Below are 24631 nucleotides of genomic sequence, written 5' to 3' on the forward strand. Positions count from 1 at the left end.
ATAACCACTCCGCAGCCCTCCCAAAAACTTCCATATCAAAAGGAGTGATTGGGCATAGAGTTGTACGAACGCTAGCTTTAGCGTCTACGGTGCGGGGCGAAAATGCAAGTGTAAAAACATATGCATTGCAAAGCACGATCAACGAATGTGAAAATATATATCAGTGAGTGGAAGTAATCATGCACGAGGAATGTCGAAATTGGATTGATTGGTGGTGGCAGTTGCGCAGCAGTGGTGACTTCATCTGCGCGGGCGTTTGCTAATTTAAAGCTTCGATATGCACTGCAGGAGTTATCGAATGATGTTAAGAGATCAGATAGCCAACAACAAAGGGCAAAAATTCTCAACATTTGGCAATACATGCGGCAATATATCGTCAATGATATGCACTACATCTTTATGGTCAGTATAAGATGGGAGTTTGGCAAATCGAGGCGAGCGCAGCTGCCATTACTCGAAGGAATTCGCTGTGCAACACAACTGTGGAGTTACGGTAAGTAGACGACTCGGAGTGAGTTGCAATGGCCGTCAATTGTGTTTGTGCACTGTTTGCATAAGCATAGATGGCCAAAAATAGTATTCCACAAACTTGGACGTACTACTAGTACTACGTGACAGTCTTAGCAATTGGCAGCTGCTGTAGCTGCACCAGCAGCAGTTTAACATTTCTATCGCTGCCCATTATCACCATGCAGCAGCAGCAGGCGTTACAAGTTTATGCACAGCAAAACAAGGGCACTCTTGTCCCAGGTCAAACCATCTCCGTAAACAAGTACACGGTCCAGGTTGAGCGGTATCTCAGCCAAGGTATGTTGAGTCCAAGTGGCGGCCTCGTCGAGCATTATTAACATCTTGTTCAAAGGCGGATTCTCCCATGTTTACCTTGTCAGGACTCCCACTCCCGTGTATAACACGACGCATCATGTTCTCAAACGCATTGGCGTTCCTAACGAGGCTATGCTTGCGGAGGTCAAGAAAGAAGTCGATATCATGGTTCGGGGCACCCAAGCTGCTTACTCGGTGCTTACTGAATCTGCCTGTAGAGGATACTAAAGGGGCACCCAAATGTAGTGCATCTGATCGATGCTGCCTGGCACAAAATGGCGACTGGCATGTACGAAGTCTTTATTCTTATGGAGTTTTGTCCAGGCAAGTGTTTATGCAAGATTTACACATTTGATATCGTCTTATTCAGACATAGGTGGTGGAATTATTGACATGATGAACAGACGTCTTCGCGAACGTCTCACAGAAGCAGAGATCCTCCAGATTTTTGTAGACGTCTGTGAGGGTGTTGCTGCCATGCATAATCTTCGCCCTGCCCTTCTTCATCGTGATCTGAAGGTGGAGAACATTCTCCAGGCCTCCAATAACGTCTTTAAGCTCTGTGACTTTGGCTCTGCCACACCAGTCGCGCCTCGACCGCCATCTACCACAGCTGAGGTTAGAGCTCTCGAGGCGGACTTGAACAGACATACGACACTACAGTACAGGGCGCCTGAGATGGTTGACCCATACCTTCGCCGTTCTGTTGACGAGAAATCTGACGTCTGGGCACTCGGAGTGCTACTGTACAAACTGTGCTATTACACCACTCCTTTCGAAGAACATGGACCCTTGGCAATTTTGAACGTACAGTACCGCATTCCGCCATATCCCGTTTACTCATCGCAAATGAACACGCTGATCGGTGTGTATTCTTTACTTCCTTCGCTTCCGAATATGCTGAGTTACCATGCAGCCTCCATGCTTCGCGAGCACGGCACACAGCGACCTACAGTATTTGAACTTCTTGCTCAAGTGCACTCCATACGGGGTACCAAATCGCGCTTCACCTACGATATTCCTCCGCCTCAGCCCCTCTCCCCTCGAGCTTTACAGTCTCCATCCACGAATGCTCTTGACGACCTTGTCTCTTACCGTCGAGCGCCAGGCATAGATACTGCCATGCAACAAGCCTCGCCAGCTCAGCCCCAGGACATAGGTGCAGGCGTCCAAGCGCGTGATAGGGTGTTGGAGGCTATTGCACCAATGCGCCGTGGCAGACCATATTATTCGCAGCAACAGAACGATACCGCTACTCCCTTATCGACCTCTCGACCTGATGTCTCATTTGGCGCAGAGGAGGATAAGGCACGGAAAGACATAAAAAGCTCTCCTGCAGTTCCCGCTGCTGGGAGCATCAGGGCTCATAAATCAGGCGGTGTAACTGCGAGTGTTTGGAAGCCTAAGATATCTGCGCCTCCTTTGGACGATGCATGGAGTGTTGAGACGCGTGTATCAAAAACGGTCTCAGATGATCCACCAACACCAGGGATTACTGCATTCGGTGACAATTTCGGAGAAAAGCTGTGGAGCGCCTTTGAGGGTGCAAAGGCTGGAGAGCCTACCGCTGTGACAGGAATGGGGTCATCCTCGAGTTCTGGAAAAGAGCGTATTTCGAAGCTTGCTCCCCCGCCTGAGGGATCACGTAATACAAGACTTATGATCACGAAGAGTAAGGACGCGTTCGATGGTCTAGGTTTAACACCATCTTCAGCACCCACACCCACTCTTGGAGAGGCACGAAAGCTGAGGACTGGCCTTGCTACGGTTAATGGAAACAATCGTGCTGCCATCACTCCTAGTCCATCTCTAACCACCGCGAAACCATCTCTGACCCCGATCAAACCAACGCCTTCGCACCGTCCTCCAGCACAATTGACAACTACGAATGCTTCGTGGCGTTCTAGTCCACCAAAGCAACCCCCTGCATCCACCCCTCCCACGCTTCCACAGAGGGGCGAAATTTCTGCCGAGGAACGATTTCCATCAGTAGAAGAGCTTGATGCAACATTTGGTAGGTCGGCACCTCCTGTCAGCCATCCAAACTGGCAGCTCGAGTCGTCGGAGCGTCACAAGGAGCGCGAAAAAGTAGCTGATTTGTCCGAACCTTTCTTTGCACCTTCCTCGTCGCTTCAGCCGATCTCTCACCGTACCATTCCGAGCACTACCCTTGGTTCGCGCTCAGAGCATGTCACCGGGGTGGCGATGCGTGATTTGGAGAAGGACAGATTTCAGAGGTCCGTTGGGCTGGATAATGGCATTGATGAAAACACGTCGTCTCCGAAGCCCCTGTCACATCGGCCTATCTCCCGTCCTTCACTTTCAAGAAGACATCGCAGCAGTATTGCTGTTAAAGCCGTACCTCAGGCACAGCTCACCGATGACATTGGTACTCAGGACTTTACCACCCCAACCCCGGTGCCACGCAAACCCAAAGACTGGTTGACAGGCGACGTCGATGCTCTCATCTCCCCAGTTAAGGATGAATCTTTCGCTCAGGCTCAAGCTAGATACCTCCCTACGACGCCCGTTCTGCGCGAGTTTACGAACAAGCGATCATCATTCATTGAGGAGAATACAACAACCATACAATCACCACAGGAAGCTGTCACCGCTCAACAGCCTCCCTATCGAGTGAAAACTCCTCCATCGCCGTCCAAGACGCATGCGCGAGGTACCAGTGTTAGAGAGCGGAAGCAAAGCGCCCCTATGACACCGAAGAAACCCAGAGAGTTGCCAGTGGTTGCGCCTAAGCCGGTGATTGCGGCTCTTGCACTCAAGCCAGACCTGGAGTCTCGCCAGGGGGTAATATCGCAGCCATTGAAGCATTCATCGCAAGATGATTTAGATAGGTGGAGAGTAGCCCCTACCTCTGAGTCGCCAAAGCCAATCAAAATCCATGATTCGTCAAGTGATGGGGAACAGGAGCCAGAGGATGCTGCTGGGTGGGGGAAACTAGCTGAGAAGACGGGTTCATCGCGAAGACGAAAGACAAGGGGCCGGCAAAGTTCAGTGCACGACCTCGTTGATTTATGGGGAGGAGGTGTGGTGCAGACGAAAGAGCGACCGAAGGATTCCGTTCACAGTCCTGCCGTTGCTGCATTCAGTGATCCAACCAGGGACTTTGGTGTGAAACTACAAAAGAGCAGATCAATTGCCATTTCTTCAATGGCTAGGCCGAGGCCTACATCACCCCGAATGCAGTCACAGCCCCCAGAGCTCAATGCTTCCCAGCGTCGTTCACCAAGTCGGTCTCCCAGGCGACCCTTACCCCATACAAAGCAGGCATCTAGTACAAACACCCCTTCGTCTGGCAATACCCCCGTCTCATCCTCTCGCGCAAGACCGCAGTCTATGCTTGCCTTTCCAATGTCAAAGTCTACTTCGGATGGAAAGACGGACACGCCATCAAACCCTACGAGTCTATCTGTTCCAGAGGACAACCCTCGTAAACACGGTCTTCGGCGGACCTCAATAACAGACATGGTCCAGCGCTTCGAAGCTATTGGGGGCAAAGTCAGAGGTTCAAATCCAGGTTCGCCTGTGATAATTCCTAAATCAACAGGTCTGAAGATGCCAACCTCGTCTACTGGCATTGGTCGTGCTGTGGACGTCACGGGTACAAGCCCAAGCTCCCCGTTGGTGTCGAGATTCACGGCCTCTAGAGTCGTTACACCTGCTCCTGAAGAGTCGGGTCCTGGGGCTGACTCAGGGAAGCCACGACCATCTGCGATTGATTTAGCCAGGGCGGCCCTTGCCAGTCAGGACCAGAGCAAGGCAGACATGAATATAAGAAATCCTGTTGTAGGATTGCCTCCTGTGACACCCAGTCGATTCACACCTGGATCATCAGTAGGACGGAGCAGTCCCCTTGACGGGTTCCCAGCATCGCTACCATTTTCTCAGAAAAAACCTTCCGCACCTCTAGAAGAGCCGCGCTCGCCATCGCCTGATAAACCTTATCAAGGAGTAGGGAAGCTCATCGACCAATGGCAGCGCAAAACCGAGGTTGATTCGCCTCGAGTTCCTATCTCTCGTAGAGGTGGCTATACCCCAAAACGAGCTGGTCTCGTCTCTGGAGAAGTTAGCAAGGACAGCTAGACACGTGCAGTCACTTGACCTATAATATATTCGCTCGCGTTCGTTCACGTACGGCTTGCAATAGCTTGTAAGATAATTTATACAACAATCTGACGTGCTACAAGTTCTGAACCCTTGAGGCTCGAGCGCTCAACACCCATCGGAAACATGAGACATGGGATGATCTTGCGGGGACCGGGGACGTCGTGCTGTGCTTCCAAGTAATTGTCGGGCTACGTCTCTACCCTTCCCATACTCCCAAGCATCCTGGTCAACAGGATAGCGATTGGCTTTCACTCGCTCGGTGTCACCAGCTATGCCAAGCTCCTGTGCCGCAGCATCGGCGCGCGCGAGGTTAGAATCACCGGGGTGAATGAGAATAGCCTCTGGTTTTGACTTCATTCGGCGTGTTCTGGGCTGCCACGATCGTGTAGACATATTGTATGAGTCGTCCTCACTCTCAGAGTCCAGGGGAAGATCTCTAAGCTTATCATAGCTGAGAAGGGGGATCAGCCTCTACAGTAAGCTAGCTTGCGATAAACAAGACACTCACGTGGCTGACTTTCCTGGGGCAGCATCAACGTACTCGAGGAAAAATTGTCCGACTGACAACATGACGACCTTTTGGAGAGTAAATTTTTTGCGATGATCTCATATGATTATTGGCACTCACAACGGCAAGGATGAGACTGGTTCAAAGCCGGTCAGACCAACTCGATGACTTCCATTGAAAAAAAACGCAACTCACCCTACTTGGTATGACATGGCAATAAGCATGTAAGTTCTAGTGATATTTCACAATTCGACATTGTTTTTCTGTGGATTGATGAAGACACAACTCACAGTCTAAGTGTTGTTGCAACACCGTATAACACTGTTCTCCATACTGCTTTTGCTAATCGCGAACGACCAATGAAATGAGGACCCCAATGCTTGCTAATAGCGAATGACAAGAATCTTGTGGTTCCGGTGACTTGAAGTGGGTGAAAAGAAGAGTTTGTGACACGAACCTCTCAGACAGACATATGACAGCAGTCAGAAGCACGCCGAGGAAAAACTCCCAGACGGTGTTAAGGCGCAGAGAACTGAAGAGAATGTGTTCACCGATGAATGGGAAATGAACGTAATCAACCCAGCCATCCATCATGTCGTGACTGCCGGTGTACAGCAAAAATGTTGTGGTTGGCGATAACGCGGTTTGCCCATTATGCACTGTCACTACGCATCAATGCGGAACCGTAACTTATAGTACTAGTACGAAAGGTTGCCACGACTTCACTTGGTCCAATCGTCGGGGCTGGAATGCCCATTCCCATCGCGACCGTTCAAATATTGCTAGTGACTAGTACTAGGTGTTGCATGGCCCACAGCACGGTACCGTGACACCGTTCAGTAAACCATTGCGATGACAATGATGGAAACTTCCATGATCCCCTTCAACTTGAAGTTTACCCTACCGAGGCGTTCAAGTTGCACTCAGCTTTCACCAAGCGCTTGGACGACGTCATACATCTAAGCGAATGATGGTGATGGACATCTTGTAACTTCGTCATCATCACCCCGGTTGATCCAGCCAGTCGTGTTTGCGAGAGAAAGTGAGAAGAGACATCATCATGATGGGAGGCGACGCGTGTAACAAGATATCGACATAAGGTGAGAATAGGCACTGAGCCCATTGCCTCTAAAAGTGATTCTCTATAGGTCTGTGAGGTGTTCGGCTGTTCAACCAAGTAGCTTTGTATGCAGCAAACTAAATATATCTGTAGTTGCATTGTTCCGCCCAAAATTGATGTTCGCTTGTTTTCCTTTTTTGAGGTCATAACCAACGAGGAATTTACCCGCTTGAAGCTTGAAGACTAAGTCGCCTTACGCTTTCCGAGAGCGACGCTACTACCTTCGGAAGCCTTCCGCTTTCTCCATTCGCAACTGTCTTGATATTCGCAAGTGCTGTCGAGGTATGAGAAGCTTTCACGACACTGCCTACTAAGGTAACTCACCCACACCGACTGGACTGTGCGAGTTCAACGCCCCTGGGAAGACGAAAGCCGAGCCACCATTGGAGGATATCTTTGAGATGTGCATCGAGCCGGTCCTCGTCCATGAAAAACTTCCTGGTACCCAATATCGTCGAAAGGCCAGAGGTATCCTCCTCAACTGGAGAGTCATCATTTTGATCAGGAAGAGTCCCGTTTTCTTCCAAGTTAGTCAACTCATCAACCACTGGAGCTGTGCGTAAGCGTTAGTATAGTAGAATCCTCAAGGAGGTTTCATACCGAGATCTTTCGTAGCGATCGACTGTGGATTGGAGTCGGGATTGTTGCTGGTGCCTGCAGGTAACGAACCTGGCACTACCAATGTCGGCTCAGGGTTTTCACCAACGGTGCTAGTGATGTCAATAACCTCATCAGTTAGAAGTTCTTCGCTCGATGCAGTATGTGCAATCTTAAGGCTGTGGTCCGCAGCCTGAGAAGTGCTGGCCTCTCCGGCGTCTTGATCAAGTGAGCACAAGCTCTCTGCAATGGCACGATCCAAATCCAATTTCTCTTGGAGGGCAAGCCTTCCCGGGGGATTATCGATTGCCTTTTCATCGGTTTTTGCCTTCTGTTTCTGATAATGAACCGAGTCCTTGTTGACCCCAGCTTTCCGGTAGATAATTTGCAGCTCGGGATGGATGCCTCTCAGTCGTTCACCGCTGCACCGAGCCGAGTGGACGACAGAAACCCATGCGGCGACCATGGAGTTCAGATCTACATGAAAAGGGTCTTGTTGATCTTTTGTTAGCAAACCGATGTCTTCTACAAAATTCCTGGAAAATGATTGATCCGGATTGACAGATTGCTTTGACCATAGTGCATTGAAATCAAAAGTTTCCGGTGAGAGGAGCGGCGAGAGCAGGCGATGGTAAAGCATAAGTTGCATCTGTGATGATATCGTATCCTCATCTGGGGGTAGTGATGACACGCGACGAGTCTTGTAGTCTACAAGCGTCAAATCGTAGAACGTGGGTTCGAGATGGACGGGCCTTGGGATCGAACTTTCTGCCATAGAAATGTCAGAAATATCCTCCTCGGTTGGGGACAGATCCGCTGTACAAGTCTTCTCAGGAATAGACTGATTTAGACAAACAGATGTATCGTTTTGGGATGGGGACCGACGCTGCTTTTTCTTGACGGGAGATGATTCGGGGGAGACCGGGCCACGTTTGGCAGGACTGTGAAGTTTATTGACTTCTGATGGAACACGTCGAGTCACTTCGTCCTGTCAGAACAGACATGTGTCAGTCGTTCATTCTCTGGGTGCCAAGATACTTACGATAATTCCGCAAACGACTTGCCCATGCGTAATTCCGAAAACTGGGAGTTCTCTCTGCAAAATAATGTTAGCACTAATTGTGATCGCCTCATTGTCAGAAAAATTTACCGTTAGCCCCTCAAAGATGAGTTGTTCTAGGCCTGCAGTTAGATTGAAAAGACTGTTGAACAACTTAGGAAACGGTTTGAGCAACGGTGATGCAATATGCATACCGTAAAGCCCAACGCTCTTCATCAGTTGATGTACGGACGTAAAGTTTTTTCGGCCGCACTTCCAGCTCCAGATTTTTGTGAATAGACTAAAATAAAAGGTTGTTTTTTTGTAGAAATAAGTAAATAATAAGACATACGGCCCCTCTCTTGAGTGTCTTGTCGTGCTGTTGTGCGACACTTTGTTTGACCTGAATTTTTTTTCCGTCTCTTGACTTGAAAGAGGGTGGTCGACTTTCGAGGGGTTTGTGGCGTTCTCCATACAACCCATACTCATATTGTACTTCACACCTGTAATTCAATGTAAGAATGGGGCGAATGAACGACATACTGAACAAACCAAACAGGTGAGACAAGGTCTGTCACGGAAAATGCTTTCTTCCAAGATAAAAACTTCTTGTATAGGTTTATCGCTTGATTTCGAGGGCGCACTCCAGAAACAGGCGGACTAAATAGCTGCAGGGGCTTTGTGCTAGCTGAGAGATGAGATACTCTCGTGCTGACAGTAGGTTTAGGGATTTCTTCAACAGGATTTGTGTCAATCGGGTGCTCAATAGCAATATCAAGCGCAGGTCCACCACTAAAGCTAGCTTTACCGGGTCCCGCCGAAATATCATGCTGTGATTTCAAAGTTGGACTGTCATTGAGCACCTTTGGCAGCGGAGTTTTCGTAGCATCTATATCAAAACGGGCGAGCTCCTCTTCGGTGAATTCTGAAAGGTCGTAATGATCAAATTCGTCATGAGACATGATACTTGTGGATTGGAAGAAGGTGAGCTGGACAAACGCGACTTGGCATATGCAACGATCACGTGATCCTGATATAACATAATAACAATAACTGAATTTAGATTATACTTAATTTATGTAAAAATCACCGAAACGTTGTCGACTGCCTTTACTCGGTGTCTTCTCCTTTATCGATCAATGATTGTAGGAAAGGAACGCATGAGGCCTTCTATCAACCAAATGGCCCCCGGGTGGGTTATCTACTAGCCTTTGTACCCTTCTTATCAATACGCGATCGTGATCGCCCAAGCGCTCATTGCCGATCGGCATGGACCTGCTAGGGGCGCTGTGGAAGGTGTGGAGCAGATGCATTTGAATCTAGCCACACAGCCAATGTGAGAAACAAATTGTCTACCCGCGTCTCTTTCAACTTCATATATTAACTCTTCCTTGTACCATCATCATATATCTGCGTTGTGAGAGCCGCTCTGCCTCACAACCTCTTTACCCTCCGAGTCTTCGTCATAGATTAATTTCACTACGTAGCCCCTCTTACATTCACCTGTCCTTTAGCTCCTCGTTCGTCGGAGACCAAGACCATTCTTCAGATCTTTTCCTTACGTCGGTCAACGTCATGAAGAACTGCTTCCTCATCGTTCTTCTCTTTTCATCTGCAGTTGCTGTGGCGTCTTCACTCCAGGCTCGTAACCCAACGCCCTCAAAGAGGTATGCACTCCCCATTATCCAGCGGCAGCCAGAACCTTCCAAAGCCCTCGATAAGCGATCCTTGGTCAAACGGGCTCCCGCTCCCGGGCCTTCCGCAATTCATGTTGGTCGTGATGTTGGTCCATTAGAGCGCCTCGCTGCTCGCCAAGCCTCTCCTTCAAAGGTGTTGTCAGGTCGACAGCCGGCTGCTGTGCCAGTCCCGTCTAAGCGCACTGCTGAGGACTCCGCAGCCCCACAAAAGCGCAGCGTAGATCAACAGCACGTGATAGGGAGTGCAGCGGATTCTCATGGATTCTGTCTCGACGGGCTCGTAGCATGCCCCGTCTTGAGCACACCTGGGCAGTTCCCTCGCACGTTTGTTGAATGGGAAGCGATAGGGTTTGAGTGTGTCGATTTTGCGGCAGATCTCCGGTCCTGCGGCGGTTGTTCCAGCCTTGACCCTATCGAGTAAGTATTTGATGGACTACTTGATTCTACTTGGCTGAACACCATATTTTTATCCAGGCATGACTGCATGAATATCCCGCATGTTGAAGGCGTCGCTTGCGTCGCTGGTGAATGCCAAATCTCATCTTGCCAATTGGGTTATTCGCTAGAAAGCGATGGTCACGCATGTTCGCCAACAGAGTAGACCTGCAGAATTATTGGACATTTCTCATGGAATTTTCGTTCTTTCTATGCTATCATCTGAATCTAGGGCGTTCATCCCTTTTCCTCCTTACAGGACTTTTCAATTGCTTGGCATTTTCTATTCCTGGACCGATTGACGTTATTGTGCTATATACTTTCTGATCTTACGTCCCCCACGTGTTTACGATTGTTCAGATTAGTAACGACGTGTTTGTGCTCTCAGTACTCCCCAGCTAGACATTCATCATTCGATAGTTATTCGGACCTTTTGCGATATAGTTTACGAGCTTTGTTTTGATTCATAGCTTGTTCAGTGCCACAAATGCCCGGGAACTTATTTTAGGACGGACGGAGGGCCAAGCAACTGCTGTCTAACCCTACATAGCTATCGGTCGTCTAGAGAATACCGGTCCGTGGGAAAACGAACAGAGCACGACTCTGTTCTACCTGTGACACCGGGCTGTGGGGAGACCATGTCAAGTCTATCAATTTTATTATTTATTAATTCTGTCATTCTGTCGTTGGTACTAGTGTCTTCCGAGTGGGATTGTTCCGCTGATTACGCATTCACAGATGGACTCTGATATAGTGCCCTTCTAGTTTTTGATCAATGGGGTTATCACTATTTTTGGTGTGGAGTATCCATTGAGAGCCTTGACGTTTAGGTGCCGAGTAACGACGTTAGCTCGTCGGAGTTGCCTACAGCGCCATATCCGTTTTTTCAACCTACCAACCAACTTCGAATTCAAAGCACTAACCTCGCTCGTTATCTCGTTATTCCTTGCACCACCCACCCTTCCCTTATCAAGTTATGCAGAAATTTTCCGTTGTCTATAAGATCATTGTTAGCGTAGAATATTCCAAGTTTAATCTAGTCAGCAGTTTTGACTCCATTGCTTAAGAGTTAGTGCGCGATCGAAGTCGTAAGCAGGTTTCCTGGCTCCACCTGCCTGCGTCCCACCCCGAGATGACGATCGGACCAGCCCAACACTTGTAGACAGCGTCATCGACTTTATAGAACTAGCCGAAGCTGGACGTCTCACGTACCATAGGTGGTATTTGGCCATATTTGTTCTGCTAGTTGCCACATCCGCGACACATTCATAGCATGCAAGATGCGTTGATTGTTCTGTTCCAGTCTCTGGGGCTGGAGAATGATTAATGTTAATTAACGGCGGCCACTCTGAAATCATGGGAAGGTCCCATTGTACATGGGTAGCATGGCCGAACTCATGGAGTGCGAAATAAGATGACAAATAAAATTGTTATCGGGTAGGTTCACAAATTTCAAATGAGCTAATTTTAATTCGTATTACACCATTTTGTCATTGAATACATTCATGATTTCGAGACATGTAAGGAGGCCTAGGTGCATATCTTTCATATGTACATGGAATGAATGTATATAATTAATCTGTATTGTTGTGAGAAAAATAATTCAAATGGAAGTACGTACACAAGTAGAGCGCCGCTGAGATTGAAATGAACCAGCTCGGGCTCGGGGGAAGGTAGTAGTAGTAGGACTTAAAATGGACGTCGTTCCACTTTTTAAGTCTTAGTATGACTGGCACTGTTCGCGTAGAATCACTTCGACCCTCGCCGTCGAGCGTTTGAGTTGTCTTCACGTCGAGCTATCGTTCTCAACCAAACGATCAAGGTCATACATACTACCTTGTCTCTCTCTTTTTTCACGAATTTACGAACAGTCTTTGTGGTTCATTGTCACCGCGCTGCGCTGATACCACTGTTTATTCCATCGCTTTGCATGCCTCCGTGGCATAGTCGCCCCCCACACGTCAAATATCCTTCAAGTGCCTTGGTACATCTGAGGTACCCCACATGGATGCCTTGTGATTTCGTTTCACCCTCTACGCCTCTCAGACGCCGCTTTGATTTCTTTCTACGACTTTCTCCACCTCGGGGCTATCCTCACTTCAGGAACCTTAAGAATATCTTCGTTCCCATGATCTTCATCATATTTGATAATTACGCATATGAACTTGGAGTCAAAACTGTGCTCGCAGGCATCCTCGCCTTGCTACTCGGTCTCCTTGGATTTGTTATTGTGAGTTTATAGTTTGATTGAGGGTCATGTTTTAAATATAGAACCGTGAAATAGAGCATATTTACTCTCGGAGTAGTTTGGATCGTGCCTGCGATGAGGATACAGGCACCTCCCTACCAAGAACCGATCCATCGCAGTCCAAAGAATCTTCGTGGTCTTGTATTGGCTTCCTCCCCAGAACCTATACTTCAGACACTACCGCCGATACCTCCCGGGTCCAAGACTCCTTCCCTTCGGCGAGCAGTATCGTTTCCTGACCTGCATAAAACACCTTCTTCCGAGGGACAACCCCTCGTGGCCTCAAGGCATGTTTCTTTCAATATCGGAGCTCCAGAATCCTACAACCCAACTTTGGCGAGGTCCGTCAGCATGAACCCCTCCCCGACACCATCGACAATTCAGCGTCGCTGGCCACCTGTAATGTCTCCATTCTCCAGGCGTCGATCAACACAAGAGGAATCTGATCCATCCTCACCCACCACACGAGACGAAAGTAATACCACCGCGTGCAACTACAGATCGTCACCCACGTCAAAGAGTACCTGTGTACATGACCTTCCACTCACTTGTTCTGAAGGGCGTTGTCAATGCCGTCGTGGTCGTAGAAATAGCTTGGGTTGTGATGAACATGGCACGATGAACCTACTTCGAGTGGACTCTTTTTCCGAAGGAACAACTTCTACGCGCTCGTCGAGAGCCATGTCTTTACGGTTACCATCTGTTCGGAAGGCCTTCACCAGAAAACGTCGTCCGGCAAGTGTTCCACCGCATACACCTCTTGTGATCAACATTAGCGCGAAGGAGCAGTCTCAACAGCAAAACCCTGCACCAGGGTACCCTGTGAGGACGTCGCCTTCGCCTACTCTCTTGCCCGCGTCCGGTGAAATGTATCGTGCAGAATACGTGAATCCTTTCCGGACAAAGAAATCAAAGATTACCTCCAGTACGTGTGCCACGTTATCAAAATGATATGATACCGGGCTCATTGTCAATAATTTACACTTGCAGAACTTGAGGCTTCGAAATTCAGTCGTAGGTCGAGCTTCTCATTATCTAGCCCATGGTCAAGTCCCAAACCTGCGGGTTTATCGCCTGACTTAGCATCTTCCGCGACATCGTCAACTTGTAAGCACCAGATTTCTAAGTTTACAAGCGATAATGTAATGATGGTTTCTTGTACAGCCATTTTTTCGAACTCGCCATCTGCAGTTCGTAGGACATTCACGAGCCACTTCACTCCTTTTTTCAAATCCCCTACTATCAGTTCTCCTTCGAGCTTAGAGCGCCCGTCTCCCATGCCCTCACCGCAGCTACTGGTGAACGTGCCGAAGTTGACGGGCAAGTATTCATCGCGGTCTGTGCCTCGCACGCAGCCATACGGCCCTCCTTGGAATGCTGTGATGCCAGGACAAGGTCACGATCTGGTGAATGGTAGCCTAGATGACGTTCTTATCAAGAGACCACATCGCGAATACAAAGAGGCTGAGGGTCGTCGGGGGTTCAAGTTACGCTCTCGTACTTTGACGCCGATAGAGGCATCCGAGAGCGAATACCCGCCTGACAACCTTGTGGAACGAGCTGGGTCAGCTTCCATTGGGGTCGATGCACTCTCAGGACGCCATTACAGGCGCTACGGCCGAAGTAGCCCAGAGAACACCTCTAAGGGCTTTGACTTCCACCGATGAGCATGCGGGGCGTGGGTCCAGTGCCTTGTGGACAATTGCAGGCCTTGAACAAGCTGTTGGTGTCCCATCGGATGAACACAACTCAATTTCTCCTGTCAGTTAGTCATGGTGGTTTTAATATACTGCTTGATTGACGGACCTCTTGCAGATTTTCTAGTCAAATTTTTATACGTCATTACGATTGTACACACGGGCATATGGTCGATACCACTTTCTTAGCATATATTCCCTATCAAATATTGGCATATAGCATACACTTGAGTCACGACAATTAGGGCAGCACATAATCATTGTCTAGTCATATTTCGCAGCAGCCTCTATGGAACTTCTGTACACAATTCAATGCAATTCTACTTACTCTATATTCAGAAACCACTAAATTCGGGAGCCGTGTTTTTAGCAAGCATCATCCTGACAGACCATCGTTGGCGAGCAGCGCGCTCATGGCATTGGCCACTGCACTATGTTGACTGGCGCTTAATATTGATCCGTCTGCGATACATTGCTGCAATTGCGCATCAAGGAGGCGCCTATATGTGATGTTCGGATATCAATGTCGACGGATGACAGCAACAACTTACCTAAGCTGGTTCACCAAAATTCCGATGCGGGGCCATGCCTTCAATTTGACAATGTTGCCACCCTTTCCAACAGTGAGACCGCCTCCAATGTGATTGACGGACACAGGTCCACCAAATAGAAGTAACGCGTACATCGGAACCTGATCGCAACTTAGCGCACCGAGCACGATCACGTCAAAACAAAATTACGCACCTGAGTCGCACCGCGGATGAAAACCTTGCTAGTCATCTGTTTCTGGAAGTACGCCAGGAACGGCGACTTCCACGTCGATTCTCCAAAGAGGGTAGACGAAGGATGCAAAAAGACGCGCACACCTGTCAGATCGTGGACCTTGTACTCTTTCGCTGTATTTTCGCGTTGAACGGTGCCCGCTTGCACTTTATCGAATTTGATCGCTGAACGTGGAAGATGCACTTGAGCAACGCGAGGCCATAGGCCGCCGAGAATGACGGCTTTGACGATGTTTGTATTTGCACTGTTTGTGTTCAATTCCTCTGAACTCGCTCTTGCGGAGCGCGGGATGAAACCGAGATCTGAAAGAGAGGAGAGGAAGTCGTGGCGTAATGAGGTGATCTCCCTGATAGTGGTCGCTGAGATAAAGTTCTGCGCAAAACCGATCATTTCTGGAGTTCCATTACAGCAAAAAAGCATACCTCTTCACAGAAATGTCTCAATGCTTTGTGACTCTTACCCCCAGACTGAAGGCGCATGCATTCACTGTACGCATTGACATCTGTGAGTAGGTCGCTTTTGTCTTCGCCAAAACGTAATTTCGCCCTACGTATGCAAATGAGTCCTGGTCGGGGACATTGGGACAAAAATTTTACTTAGTGGCTTCATCCCTATTATTCATAGGATTGAGGAATAAAGGTTTCGACGAGAGGCAGGCTACGACCGTAAGAATTGGGTCTAGGCACTGGAAAACCGTGCCGAGAACCAGCATCTGAAAGACATCGTTAATCAGTCACCCCGTTTCATATTTGATGTACTACTAACCTTCCCAAGTCGTAAATCCACGGGTAGCATTGACTATACAAAGAGCGTGTCTGCTAGTCAACAATGAATGCAGGATACACAACTGCAATCACGCACAATATGACGCCCAAGAGCAGTCAAGCAGCCATCTGCATCAATGGCTCCGAGCTCCTGAAGGACATCCCAGGCTTTATCCATTGCAGACACTTCGGGAGGATCAATAGCCCTATTCAGGAAATGCTGAAAAAGCTAGGTCAATGCACTGCACTTATCACATAGAATCACTAACCTTCGCATCCTCACTCTCGCGCATCACTTTTACGGTTAACGAAATACTCTCCAATGGTGTTCGTAGTATTTCCGGTATTGGAAAATGACCCATTTTCTCTTCCTGTCTGCGAGTATAAAGCCTGTAGCAAACCCCTGGTTGCGTTCTGCCAGCCCTGCCCCTGCGCTGGCGGGCTGCAGCACGCGTAACCCATTGTTCTTTCAAGAGAGATAGCCCACTTTCTGGATCATAGCTTGTTTCTTTGACTCTTCCCGAGTCCACAACATAGACAACATCTTCAATGGTGATGGACGTCTTTGAAACATTCAGCTGTAGGAACTAACTGATGCAACGAACTGACCTCGGCAACGTTTGTTGCAGCAATGATTTTCCAACGTTGTGTATTCGCAAAGACAGCCAGTTGTTCGTCATTTGACAAGTTGGCATGCAAAGGTAATATCTCAGCCTTCTCACCGAGCACGCCACGGATTACATCGATACAAGAACGAATTTCTTGAACTCCGGGAAGGAAAATCAAAATTCCGCCTCGTTGTGACGTTGCAACGATGTGCTGAACAACAGCAGCGATCAGCTAGGACGGGAACGATGAGTTTGCTGTTCTAGTGTTGCAACATCAATACAACCTGATAGTCGATCCTTTCCGCCTGCGTAATATTTTGGATTGCAGATGTCGACTCTTCGCTGAGACCCTTGAAACTGCAATAATCCCGGAACGCATGTTTCTCTTCTTCTGATTCTTTTCTATTTGGTTTGACTGATGCCGGTTTATAGGAAATTGACGGAATATAGTCTTCTAGATACCTGTGATGATTCATTTTCGAGTCAGGACCGTCATAGTCAAGTGGTCGAGTAGTTGAGACAAAGAGACTACGTACATATCTGTGATTGGGTGTGTAAAGCCTGGAATAGTCAACATCGGGGCGTTGTTGAAATATTTCACGAACGTCTCATGATTGATTGTTGCCGACATGAGCACCACCTTGAGCGTAGGGTGTTGTGCTAATAATTCCTTGAGTTCTAGAAGAAGAAAATCACCATCGACAGAACGTTCGTGCACCTATATGCAGTCAGTCAGTCAGTCAGTCATGGTTTGGATTTAGGAAGAGTTGTCATGTACCTCATCAACAACAATGTGTGTGACATCCTTTAGCCCGTCGCCGGAGCCTAGCCTTCGTAAGACAACTCCAGTCGTACAGAAGAGCAACTTAGTGGCTTGGCTATGCTTGGTCTCTCCACGAATGACATATCCAACAGAGCCGTCATCCACCCGTTCTGCAGAAACCCGCCCAGCAACAGATATAGCAGAGATTCTCCGAGGCTGGGTGATAATGATCGAAGCTTCAGCTCCGTGTCCCGAAAGTATCAAAGAATCCAGGATGAATTGTGGAACTTCAAATCGACGCATCTCAGGAAACATTGCATGGACAGAGGTTGACTATGACTTACGCTGAGTGGTTTTGCCACACCCTGTAGATGTACTTCTTCAACTTAAGAACTGGAGACAGATAACAAGGCCTACCTGTTTCTCCAACCACAACAACTACACGGTTGCGCTCGAGCAAGGACAAAAACTTGTCCTTGGCACCAAATGCAGGAAGGCGTCTACGAGCTGATAACATCGTTGCATATGCCTGAGATTGGCACAATTTGTCAAAATCTAGCTTAACCTGCGAATTCGATCGACTATCACCACGACGCCGGATTTTGTGACGCGCTGTTTCGTTAAGACCGGTGGGTAAGGTAGTAGTTGCATGGATAGTGGGCGATGAAGTGGGCGAAGGTATCAAGAATTTTAGTACTTCCGATACATCCGGCGAACCTTTGGACTGAACGTGTGCCCATTGCTCCTCGAGGACCCGCATTGATGCCATAAGAAAGCCTTCTCCTGACTCCATAAACCCATCCTGTTTCATTTCTTGCAACAGTTGGGAAAGAAGATGAAGTCGCATGTACGGCGGGACAGACTTTGATGTGATATACACAGGAGGGTAGCTGCGAAAGGAGTGGTCAGAACAGGACGGCAGCAAGACATGTAGCTCCACGGGAGCGCTGAACAGAGGCATCGATACATGATTCGTGTCGACAAAATGGGCCCCGAGAGCCTCTACTTCATCCGTATTACTTCGTAGACCGTCCACGACATTAGCCAGAATTATGTCATCTGGATTGGCTTGGGCACCCGCACTCTCACCTAGGAGGCGATGGTCTAAAGAGGCCACTAGCAGATCCACATTCGTTACTGAGTGTCTGTCAGTAGTACACTCTTTGACAGTGTGTGCAGGAAATCCAGTCTCTTTGATAATTTTCTCCTCCACCCATCGCTTTGCCAAGTCATCAGAGCCAGAATGACCAGAGACAATAAATGGATCAGAGGAGTTATTTCCCGGAAAGAAGCGCTCGGGAAGGTCGCATTCTGGGAGATGAAGAACTAAATGTTCTATACACGCCTGCAGCGGGCTCATTGAATTCAACAAATTACCCCCGAGAGCCGAAGGTTTGGATAGGAAGGCCAACGTATTGCGTATTTGATCAGACTTGAAACCTAAGTTACCAAGCTGCTGGGTAACAGCTGGTATGACCTCTGCAGGCAATACAAAAGTCACAGGGTCATCACCAAAGTGCAACGCATTTGCCTTGAACTTTTTGTTAATGACAACAGCATCCGTCGTTGAAGTTTAATTACCTTCTTAACAACATCTTCCACCAAATCCCGCAATTCAGTGGACATTCTCACCTCAGGGGAATTGGCGAACTCCTTTGACCCCAGCATCGTGGAGGTCTTTGAATTTCCTTCTTGTCGATTTTGCGCTGCCTTCGCCTGCCTATCATCTACTGCTTTACGTGCAGCAAAAGGATCAGCATCATACATCCATTTCATGTGTTCTGGAACATTTTTGTGTTCTGTTGCTAGTTCAATCCAGTAATCACGAGGTCCGGGTGGCAATACGCGATTAAGCTGAAGTCCATTACAAAACTGCCGGGTTACTCTGCTCAATCCTACTGGTCATGTGAAGTATGACAAAAAAGCACTAACACGGTACAGAGCGTATGCGGCACCCCAATGACGCGCTTCTACCGCGGTCGGCCTCAAATAAGGTGGGTGAGGTTCGAGTCGGACACTTTCCGTCTGCGATGTTTTCTTATCGAACCGGGCGATATGAACGACGAAAGACCAGTCGTTGCCATGTTTACGCTTGCAGATCTTGAGCTACAATAAAAGGCTTGATAAAACATTCACTTACCGTCTCGACGGTCGGTTTGTCCCAGCCACTCTTCTGGCACCTGTGAATGGGAAATTAGCCTTGAAACCTGCGGCTCGTGATGTTCCAGGGTACGCTAATGCTCTCGAATGACTGGCAGGCGTCGTTTTCGAGTGCGACGAAACTCCTACAACGAACACGAAAAAGCATGCATAAGCCATACCTTTCTTGAAGTAGACTCAGAGGATACTTGGATCCCGGTGGGAATAGTGGTTGATCTCGTTCTGCATCAGCCGACTGCGAAGGTAAACCTGCGCCAGAGTTTTTGTTAGTCTTTGATGAATTTCCTGCGTTCCCAGTTTTTACGATGCCCTTGCGAGGAGGCATCAGCTTTCAAATGCCAAAGTGAGCGCCCAGGATGGTTAATTAAGTTAAAGCCTGAGGCCTGAGGATCATAGGATGGTTAAACTTCAACAAATACCAATCAAATAGAATTTTTGATTTATAATTATGTAAGCTCTAACTACTTGGTGCTCGCAGCCTGATCTACTTACGCTCAACAACTCTAGTTCTCACCACGACCTTGCTATGGCAGAGAATGACCTTTACAACCTTGAAGTACTCTCGCTAGTCGCCAAAATTACTCAGGAGATTGACAATTATACTGGCATTAACGATAAAACACTTGCTGAATTTGTCATTTCTCTTCACGACCAGTCCAAATCACTTCCCAACTTCAAATCGCAGCTCAGTAGTGCAGGTGCTGAATTCCCAGACTCATTCGTTGAGAATGTGGACCGTCTAATCCTGAGCTTGCATCCGAAACACAAGAAGAAATCCAGTTTAGTTACTCATGACGCTTTAAACGCCGGGGACGCACTTGATCGTGAAAAGGACAAGCAGAGGCGACTTTTCCCTGGGCTTGCTGTACCAGACAAGGAGATGAAGAAGGATGTGCTCATGAAAGAGGTGGATGATATGATGGCTCAGTTTGAAGGTGTTGCGAAGAGGGCAAAAACAACAGACGAGGATGACTCCGAGAGGCCTGCAAAGCGGGAGCGAAGAGACCCATCTAGGTCACGGTCACCACGCCGTCGTAGTCCAAGCCCTGACAGGGGTCGCAATTACAACTCAAAAAGGGATGATTGGAGGGGGAGAAACGGAGACGAGCGGCCAGTATTGTTTAAAATTTACAGTGGCCGAATATCAAGTCTCAAAGATTTCGGCGCTTTTGTGCAACTAGAGGGTGTTGCGGGACGTGCAGAAGGTGCGTAAAGCATTGTGGTCCTCAGCATTGTTTTATCAACATACTTCCAGGCATGGTGCATGTTTCAAATATTCAGCAGGGTGCACGTGCAAACTCTGCGTCGGATCTTCTTAGCCGTGGACAACAGGTCAAGGTTAAGGTGATGAGCATTGCGGGCAGCCGTATTGGTCTATCTATGAAGGATGTAGACCAAGCTACGGGTCGTGATCTCACTCCTCACTTGCGCATCAAATCTGAAGCCGAGATGGAGGAAGAGCGCCAACGAGCGGCTCGCGCGTCCTCTGGGGCCAATGCTGTGCCATTGCGCTCGAAAGACGAACCATTAGCGACTCGGTCCGCCAAACGTCTGACCTCACCTGAACGATGGGAGATTAAGCAGCTTATCTCATCTGGTGTCATCGATGCCTCCGAGTATCCTGACCTTGATGAAGACTTCGTGAATCCTGTAGCTCGAGCAGAGGTTGAAGAGGAGCTTGACGTCGAAATCAGGGAAGAGGAACCGGCATTTTTGGCTGGTCAGACGAAACGCACTCTCGATCTCAGTCCTGTGAAAATCATCAAAGCTCCTGATGGCTCCCTCAATAGAGCCGCCCTAGGTGGTGCAGCTTTGGCTAAAGAGCGACGCGAGCTTCGTCAGCAAGAATCTAATGAGCAAGCTGACTCTGAAGCTCGAGACTTCAGTGCACCATGGCTCGATCCTATGGCGAAGGAGTCAGATAGAATGTTTGCTCAAGACATGAGAGGTCATCTCAAGGATCGAAGAGCTGGCGAAGTACCCAAATGGAGGGAATCGACATTCAACAAGGCCACAACGTATGGTGAAATTACAAGCCTCAGTATACAGGAACAGCGGAAGAGTCTACCTATCTATAAGCTTAGAGACGCTCTGTTGAAGGCCATTGACGAGGTAAATGGATTGTCTTTTTGCAAATCAATTAGTTTCTGACTCACTTTATAGCATCAAGTCCTCATTGTTGTTGGAGACACTGGCTCTGGCAAGACGACGCAAATGGTTCAGTATCTCGCTGAGGCTGGCTATGCTGATAGAGGACGCATTGGCTGTACACAACCGCGTCGTGTGGCTGCTATGTCAGTCGCAAAGCGTGTTTCGGAAGAAGTAGGATGTCGTCTCGGCCAAGAAGTTGGCTATACTATCCGTTTCGAAGATTGTACGAGCCCGGAAACAAAGATCAAATATATGACGGATGGTATGCTGCAGCGTGAGTCGGTGATTGACCCGCTCTGCAGCCAGTACTCTGTGGTCATGCTTGACGAGGCTCATGAACGGACCATCGCAACTGACGTTTTGTTCGGTCTTCTTAAAAGTAAGTTTGTGCACAATCATTTGGTCGACATTTTCTGACGCCCTTGCAGAGGCCGTCAAGAAGCGACCCGATCTAAAGTTAATCGTCACCTCGGCAACTCTGGACGCTGAGAAATTCTCGAAGTACTTCTTCGGGTGCCCAATTTTCACCATTCCCGGTCGCACATACCCCGTAGAGATTCTTTACACCAAAGAGCCGGAATCCGACTACCTGGACGCGTCACTAATCACTGTCATGCAAATCCACCTGTCCGAGCCCCCGGGCGACATTCTCCTCTTCTTGACGGGCCAGGAAGAGATTGATACATCATGCGAAATCCTGTTTGAGCGTATGAAAGCGTTGGGTCCAAAAGTGCCAGACCTCATTATCCTCCCTATTTATTCCGCCCTTCCATCCGAAGTACAGTCGCGTGTATTCGAACCCACTCCTCCTGGTGCTCGCAAAGTCGTTATTGCTACCAACGTTGCGGAAACTAGTTTGACTATTCCTGGGATTTACTATGTCATTGATCCCGGGTTCTCGAAGCAAAATGCATACGACCCAAGACTAGGAATGGATTCATTGGTGGTCATGCCCATATCCCAGGCACAAGCACGGCAGCGCTCTGGGCGTGCTGGCCGCACAGGTCCAGGAAAGTGCTACCGTCTATTCACAGAGGCTGCCTACCGGAACGAGATGTTACCCACGTCTATTCCCGATATCCAGCGTACGAATCTTTCCCATACTATTCTGATGCTCAAGGCAATGGGTATCAATGACCTGCTTAGTTTTGATTTTATGGACCCGCCGCCAGCGCAGACCATGCTAACTGCGTTGGAGTCATTGTATGCGCTTTCAGCGTTGGATGACGAAGGTCTTTTGACTCGCTTGGGCCGCAAGATGGCTGACTTCCCCATGGAGCCGCCGCTTGCGAAGATGCTCATCGCCTCTGTCGAGCTTGGTTGTTCTGAAGAGATCCTTTCCGTTGTGGCTATGTTGTCTGTCCAATCTGTTTTCTACCGCCCAAAGGAGAAACAAGGTCAAGCCGACTCTAAGAAAGCAAAGTTCCATCAGCCGGAGGGTGATCACCTTACCCTTCTGACGGTATACAATGGCTGGAAAGGTGCAAACTTCTCAAATCCATGGTGCTACGAGAACTTCATTCAGGCAAGAAGCATGCGGCGTGCACAGGATATCCGCAAGCAGCTAGTGGGCATCATGGACAGGTGCGTGTAAATTCTTGAAAAGTCAATTTCGTAATTCTAACCATCTTTTCAGATACAAGCATGATATTCTATCGGCAGGAAATGATTACAACCGTGTGCGGAAGGCGATATGTTCTGGTTTCTTCCGGAATGCAGCTAAGAAAGATCCTCAAGAAGGCTACAAAACACTTGTTGAAGGAACACCCGTATATATCCATCCCTCTTCCGCTCTTTTCAACCGCGCGCCCGAATGGCTGATCTATAACGAGTTGGTGTTGACCACTCGCGAATACTGTCACAACGTCACTACTATAGAGCCAAAATGGCTCGTGGAGGTTGCACCTCAATTTTTCAAAGTCGCCGACGCCAACAAGATTAGTAAGCGGAAGAGGCAGGAAAAGATCGAACCATTGTACAACAAGGTATGCACCGCATCCGTACGAGACATGCATCTTAGGCTCACGCATTTCCTAGTACGAGAAACCCGACGAATGGCGACTATCGAAGGTCAAACGAAGTGCACGCTCGGTATGTAGTCACCCAAATGCTGCCTCGATTATGTGCTAATCCTGCCAATAGAGTCAAACATTTGGTTAAACCCTCGCATAATTGTTGTATTATTTTACTATTTATCTGTAGCTGTAAAGTATAATGCCGCCGTTGATCAGCCTGCTGCAATCTGCTGCTCGCTGTCCATAGTAGATCACTTAAAGATGACTGATGGTGGCGGCATGGTTCTGATACTGCTATTGTTTGCTAAGGCACCAGACCTCGCGCAATAACTCGGTCAGATGATCCCCGATACCCGACAGATAATGAAACCTAAGAACAACGATTAGGATTACTGAGAGCAGCTCAGTGATGGGAACACATACTGGTATATGTGCGTCGACGAGCCTTAGCCCACAAATCGCATAGAATCAGCATCCACATAGTACTTTGCAACCTCTCCCGCTTTGACTACTGGTGCCGTTGGATCGGGTACTAACATGAATGATTGGAAGAAGACTCTAGGCTGCCCATCGACTGATTTGACCGGTGTCGATACTGGATTGCCAGCAGGACCACGTCCATGGGTGACATTGCCAGATACCGTGACAAGAAGTGATGGGGGTTGAGAGCCTGCGATGACATGAAACATGTGTGAGCGTTTATGTCAATGCGGGGCATCACAAGAAACAGACCTGGTATAGGATGGCAATCGTAGGACTGAACTTCATGCCTGGTACTTGGCATATCTTGGATAAGTTTTTTCACACCCTCAGCACCCTGACATGGATTTCCGTTCCAAGTCACGGTCGATGAGGAGCGATAAAGTTTGGGGAGATCATCCACCCTTGTAGGGGAGTCATATGTGGTGTAGTACAAACGCGTAAACGCGTCTGCTGCCCTTGTCGCGATCTCGATACTTATCACAGTTGAGATTAGAAATTTAGTAATACAAAGTGCAATTACAACACTTACTCATTTCGAGTGAAAGTTGTAGTGGTGGTCATGGTTCAAGACAAAGGATTATAAGCGATGCTTACGCCAAATCGATAAGATAGA

The 24631-nt window shown here is 48.3% G+C and overlaps 8 protein-coding genes across 8 annotated transcripts; 4 read left to right on the forward strand and 4 right to left on the reverse strand.

Moving 5' to 3' along the window:
* The first annotated feature begins 529 nt into the window (after nt 1–529).
* On the forward strand, nt 530–4991 carry F5891DRAFT_11201 (uncharacterized protein). Its single transcript, XM_041363837.1, has 5 exons — nt 530–807; nt 863–993; nt 1044–1149; nt 1202–1690; nt 1742–4991. The coding sequence occupies exons 1-5, from the start codon at nt 690–692 to the stop codon at nt 4924–4926; spliced, it is 4029 nt and encodes a 1342-aa protein (XP_041233941.1). The 5' UTR covers nt 530–689; the 3' UTR covers nt 4927–4991.
* Nucleotides 4991–6139, reverse strand: F5891DRAFT_11175 (uncharacterized protein). Its single transcript, XM_041363816.1, has 6 exons — nt 5916–6139; nt 5749–5862; nt 5654–5689; nt 5579–5594; nt 5459–5526; nt 4991–5401 (listed from the first exon to the last, which is right to left on the reverse strand). Exons 1-6 carry the CDS (start codon nt 6050–6052, stop codon nt 5056–5058), a joined length of 717 nt encoding a protein of 238 aa, XP_041233942.1. The 5' UTR covers nt 6053–6139; the 3' UTR covers nt 4991–5055.
* A 414-nt stretch (nt 6140–6553) lies between these two features.
* On the reverse strand, nt 6554–9176 carry F5891DRAFT_1205203 (exonuclease V a 5' deoxyribonuclease-domain-containing protein; the record flags this gene model as incomplete). The annotated part of the gene is made up of 8 exons (XM_041369017.1): nt 6554–6852; nt 6903–7131; nt 7179–8163; nt 8218–8271; nt 8326–8377; nt 8430–8515; nt 8567–8717; nt 8767–9176. 8 exons carry the CDS (start codon nt 9174–9176, stop codon nt 6762–6764), a joined length of 2058 nt encoding a protein of 685 aa, XP_041233943.1. The 3' UTR covers nt 6554–6761.
* Nucleotides 9177–9789: 613 nt separating this feature from the next.
* F5891DRAFT_937010 (uncharacterized protein) lies at nt 9790–10512 on the forward strand (the record flags this gene model as incomplete). The annotated part of the gene is made up of 2 exons (XM_041374071.1): nt 9790–10328; nt 10386–10512. 2 exons carry the CDS (start codon nt 9790–9792, stop codon nt 10510–10512), a joined length of 666 nt encoding a protein of 221 aa, XP_041233944.1.
* Nucleotides 10513–12053: 1541 nt separating this feature from the next.
* F5891DRAFT_992733 (uncharacterized protein) lies at nt 12054–14619 on the forward strand. Its single transcript, XM_041378206.1, is given in 5 exon segments — nt 12054–12576; nt 12631–13519; nt 13585–13701; nt 13759–14144; nt 14164–14619. 5 exon segments carry the CDS (start codon nt 12277–12279, stop codon nt 14362–14364), a joined length of 1893 nt encoding a protein of 630 aa, XP_041233945.1. The 5' UTR covers nt 12054–12276; the 3' UTR covers nt 14365–14619.
* A 1-nt stretch (nt 14620) lies between these two features.
* F5891DRAFT_1134359 (P-loop containing nucleoside triphosphate hydrolase protein) lies at nt 14621–19763 on the reverse strand. The gene is made up of 18 exons (XM_041364771.1): nt 19531–19763; nt 19350–19389; nt 19142–19300; nt 18791–19081; nt 17627–18740; nt 17554–17574; nt 17225–17496; nt 16983–17164; nt 16731–16908; nt 16448–16678; nt 16108–16401; nt 15936–16058; nt 15840–15872; nt 15671–15786; nt 15497–15620; nt 15036–15446; nt 14843–14982; nt 14621–14791 (listed from the first exon to the last, which is right to left on the reverse strand). The coding sequence occupies exons 1-18, from the start codon at nt 19692–19694 to the stop codon at nt 14668–14670; spliced, it is 4017 nt and encodes a 1338-aa protein (XP_041233946.1). The 5' UTR covers nt 19695–19763; the 3' UTR covers nt 14621–14667.
* A 66-nt stretch (nt 19764–19829) lies between these two features.
* Nucleotides 19830–23910, forward strand: F5891DRAFT_11365 (P-loop containing nucleoside triphosphate hydrolase protein). The gene is made up of 7 exons (XM_041364815.1): nt 19830–20574; nt 20625–21481; nt 21533–21899; nt 21949–23104; nt 23157–23505; nt 23558–23611; nt 23663–23910. Exons 1-7 carry the CDS (start codon nt 19896–19898, stop codon nt 23678–23680), a joined length of 3480 nt encoding a protein of 1159 aa, XP_041233947.1. The 5' UTR covers nt 19830–19895; the 3' UTR covers nt 23681–23910.
* Nucleotides 23897–24623, reverse strand: F5891DRAFT_11369 (uncharacterized protein). Its single transcript, XM_041364821.1, has 4 exons — nt 24548–24623; nt 24268–24491; nt 23959–24205; nt 23897–23905 (listed from the first exon to the last, which is right to left on the reverse strand). Exons 1-3 carry the CDS (start codon nt 24577–24579, stop codon nt 23982–23984), a joined length of 480 nt encoding a protein of 159 aa, XP_041233948.1. The 5' UTR covers nt 24580–24623; the 3' UTR covers nt 23897–23905; nt 23959–23981.
* Between the last annotated feature and the right edge of the window lie 8 nt (nt 24624–24631).

The sequence above is a fragment of the Suillus fuscotomentosus genome (assembly GCF_016647785.1).
Source record: "Suillus fuscotomentosus strain FC203 chromosome Unknown F5891scaffold_1, whole genome shotgun sequence".
Lineage (NCBI taxonomy): Eukaryota > Fungi > Basidiomycota > Agaricomycetes > Boletales > Suillaceae > Suillus > Suillus fuscotomentosus.

Coding starts and splice junctions, on each gene's coding strand:
- F5891DRAFT_11365 (XM_041364815.1), top strand. CDS start 19,896: ATGGCAGAGAATGACCTTTACAACCTTGAAGTACTCTCGCTAGTCGCC. Junction 21,482..21,532: donor TGTTGAAGGCCATTGACGAG/GTAAATGGATTG, acceptor CTCACTTTATAG/CATCAAGTCCTCATTGTTGT. Junction 21,900..21,948: donor TTTGTTCGGTCTTCTTAAAA/GTAAGTTTGTGC, acceptor ACGCCCTTGCAG/AGGCCGTCAAGAAGCGACCC.
- F5891DRAFT_1134359 (XM_041364771.1), bottom strand. CDS start 19,694: ATGCCTCCTCGCAAGGGCATCGTAAAAACTGGGAACGCAGGAAATTCA. Junction 14,983..15,035: donor TCATCCGCGGTGCGACTCAG/GTGCGTAATTTT, acceptor AGTTGCGATCAG/GTTCCGATGTACGCGTTACT. Junction 14,792..14,842: donor ATTTTGGTGAACCAGCTTAG/GTAAGTTGTTGC, acceptor CATCACATATAG/GCGCCTCCTTGATGCGCAAT.
- F5891DRAFT_11369 (XM_041364821.1), bottom strand. CDS start 24,579: ATGACCACCACTACAACTTTCACTCGAAATGA. Junction 24,492..24,547: donor ACAACTTTCACTCGAAATGA/GTAAGTGTTGTA, acceptor AACTGTGATAAG/TATCGAGATCGCGACAAGGG. Junction 24,206..24,267: donor CGATTGCCATCCTATACCAG/GTCTGTTTCTTG, acceptor ATGTCATCGCAG/GCTCTCAACCCCCATCACTT.
- F5891DRAFT_11175 (XM_041363816.1), bottom strand. CDS start 6,052: ATGATGGATGGCTGGGTTGATTACGTTCATTTCCCATTCATCGGTGAA. Junction 5,690..5,748: donor GTTGCAACAACACTTAGACT/GTGAGTTGTGTC, acceptor AAATATCACTAG/AACTTACATGCTTATTGCCA. Junction 5,402..5,458: donor GCCCCAGGAAAGTCAGCCAC/GTGAGTGTCTTG, acceptor CCCCCTTCTCAG/CTATGATAAGCTTAGAGATC.
- F5891DRAFT_992733 (XM_041378206.1), top strand. CDS start 12,277: ATGCCTCCGTGGCATAGTCGCCCCCCACACGTCAAATATCCTTCAAGT. Junction 12,577..12,630: donor GTCTCCTTGGATTTGTTATT/GTGAGTTTATAG, acceptor ACCGTGAAATAG/AGCATATTTACTCTCGGAGT. Junction 13,702..13,758: donor TTCCGCGACATCGTCAACTT/GTAAGCACCAGA, acceptor TTTCTTGTACAG/CCATTTTTTCGAACTCGCCA.
- F5891DRAFT_11201 (XM_041363837.1), top strand. CDS start 690: ATGCAGCAGCAGCAGGCGTTACAAGTTTATGCACAGCAAAACAAGGGC. Junction 994..1,043: donor AGAAAGAAGTCGATATCATG/GTTCGGGGCACC, acceptor ATCTGCCTGTAG/AGGATACTAAAGGGGCACCC. Junction 1,691..1,741: donor GCAAATGAACACGCTGATCG/GTGTGTATTCTT, acceptor GTTACCATGCAG/CCTCCATGCTTCGCGAGCAC.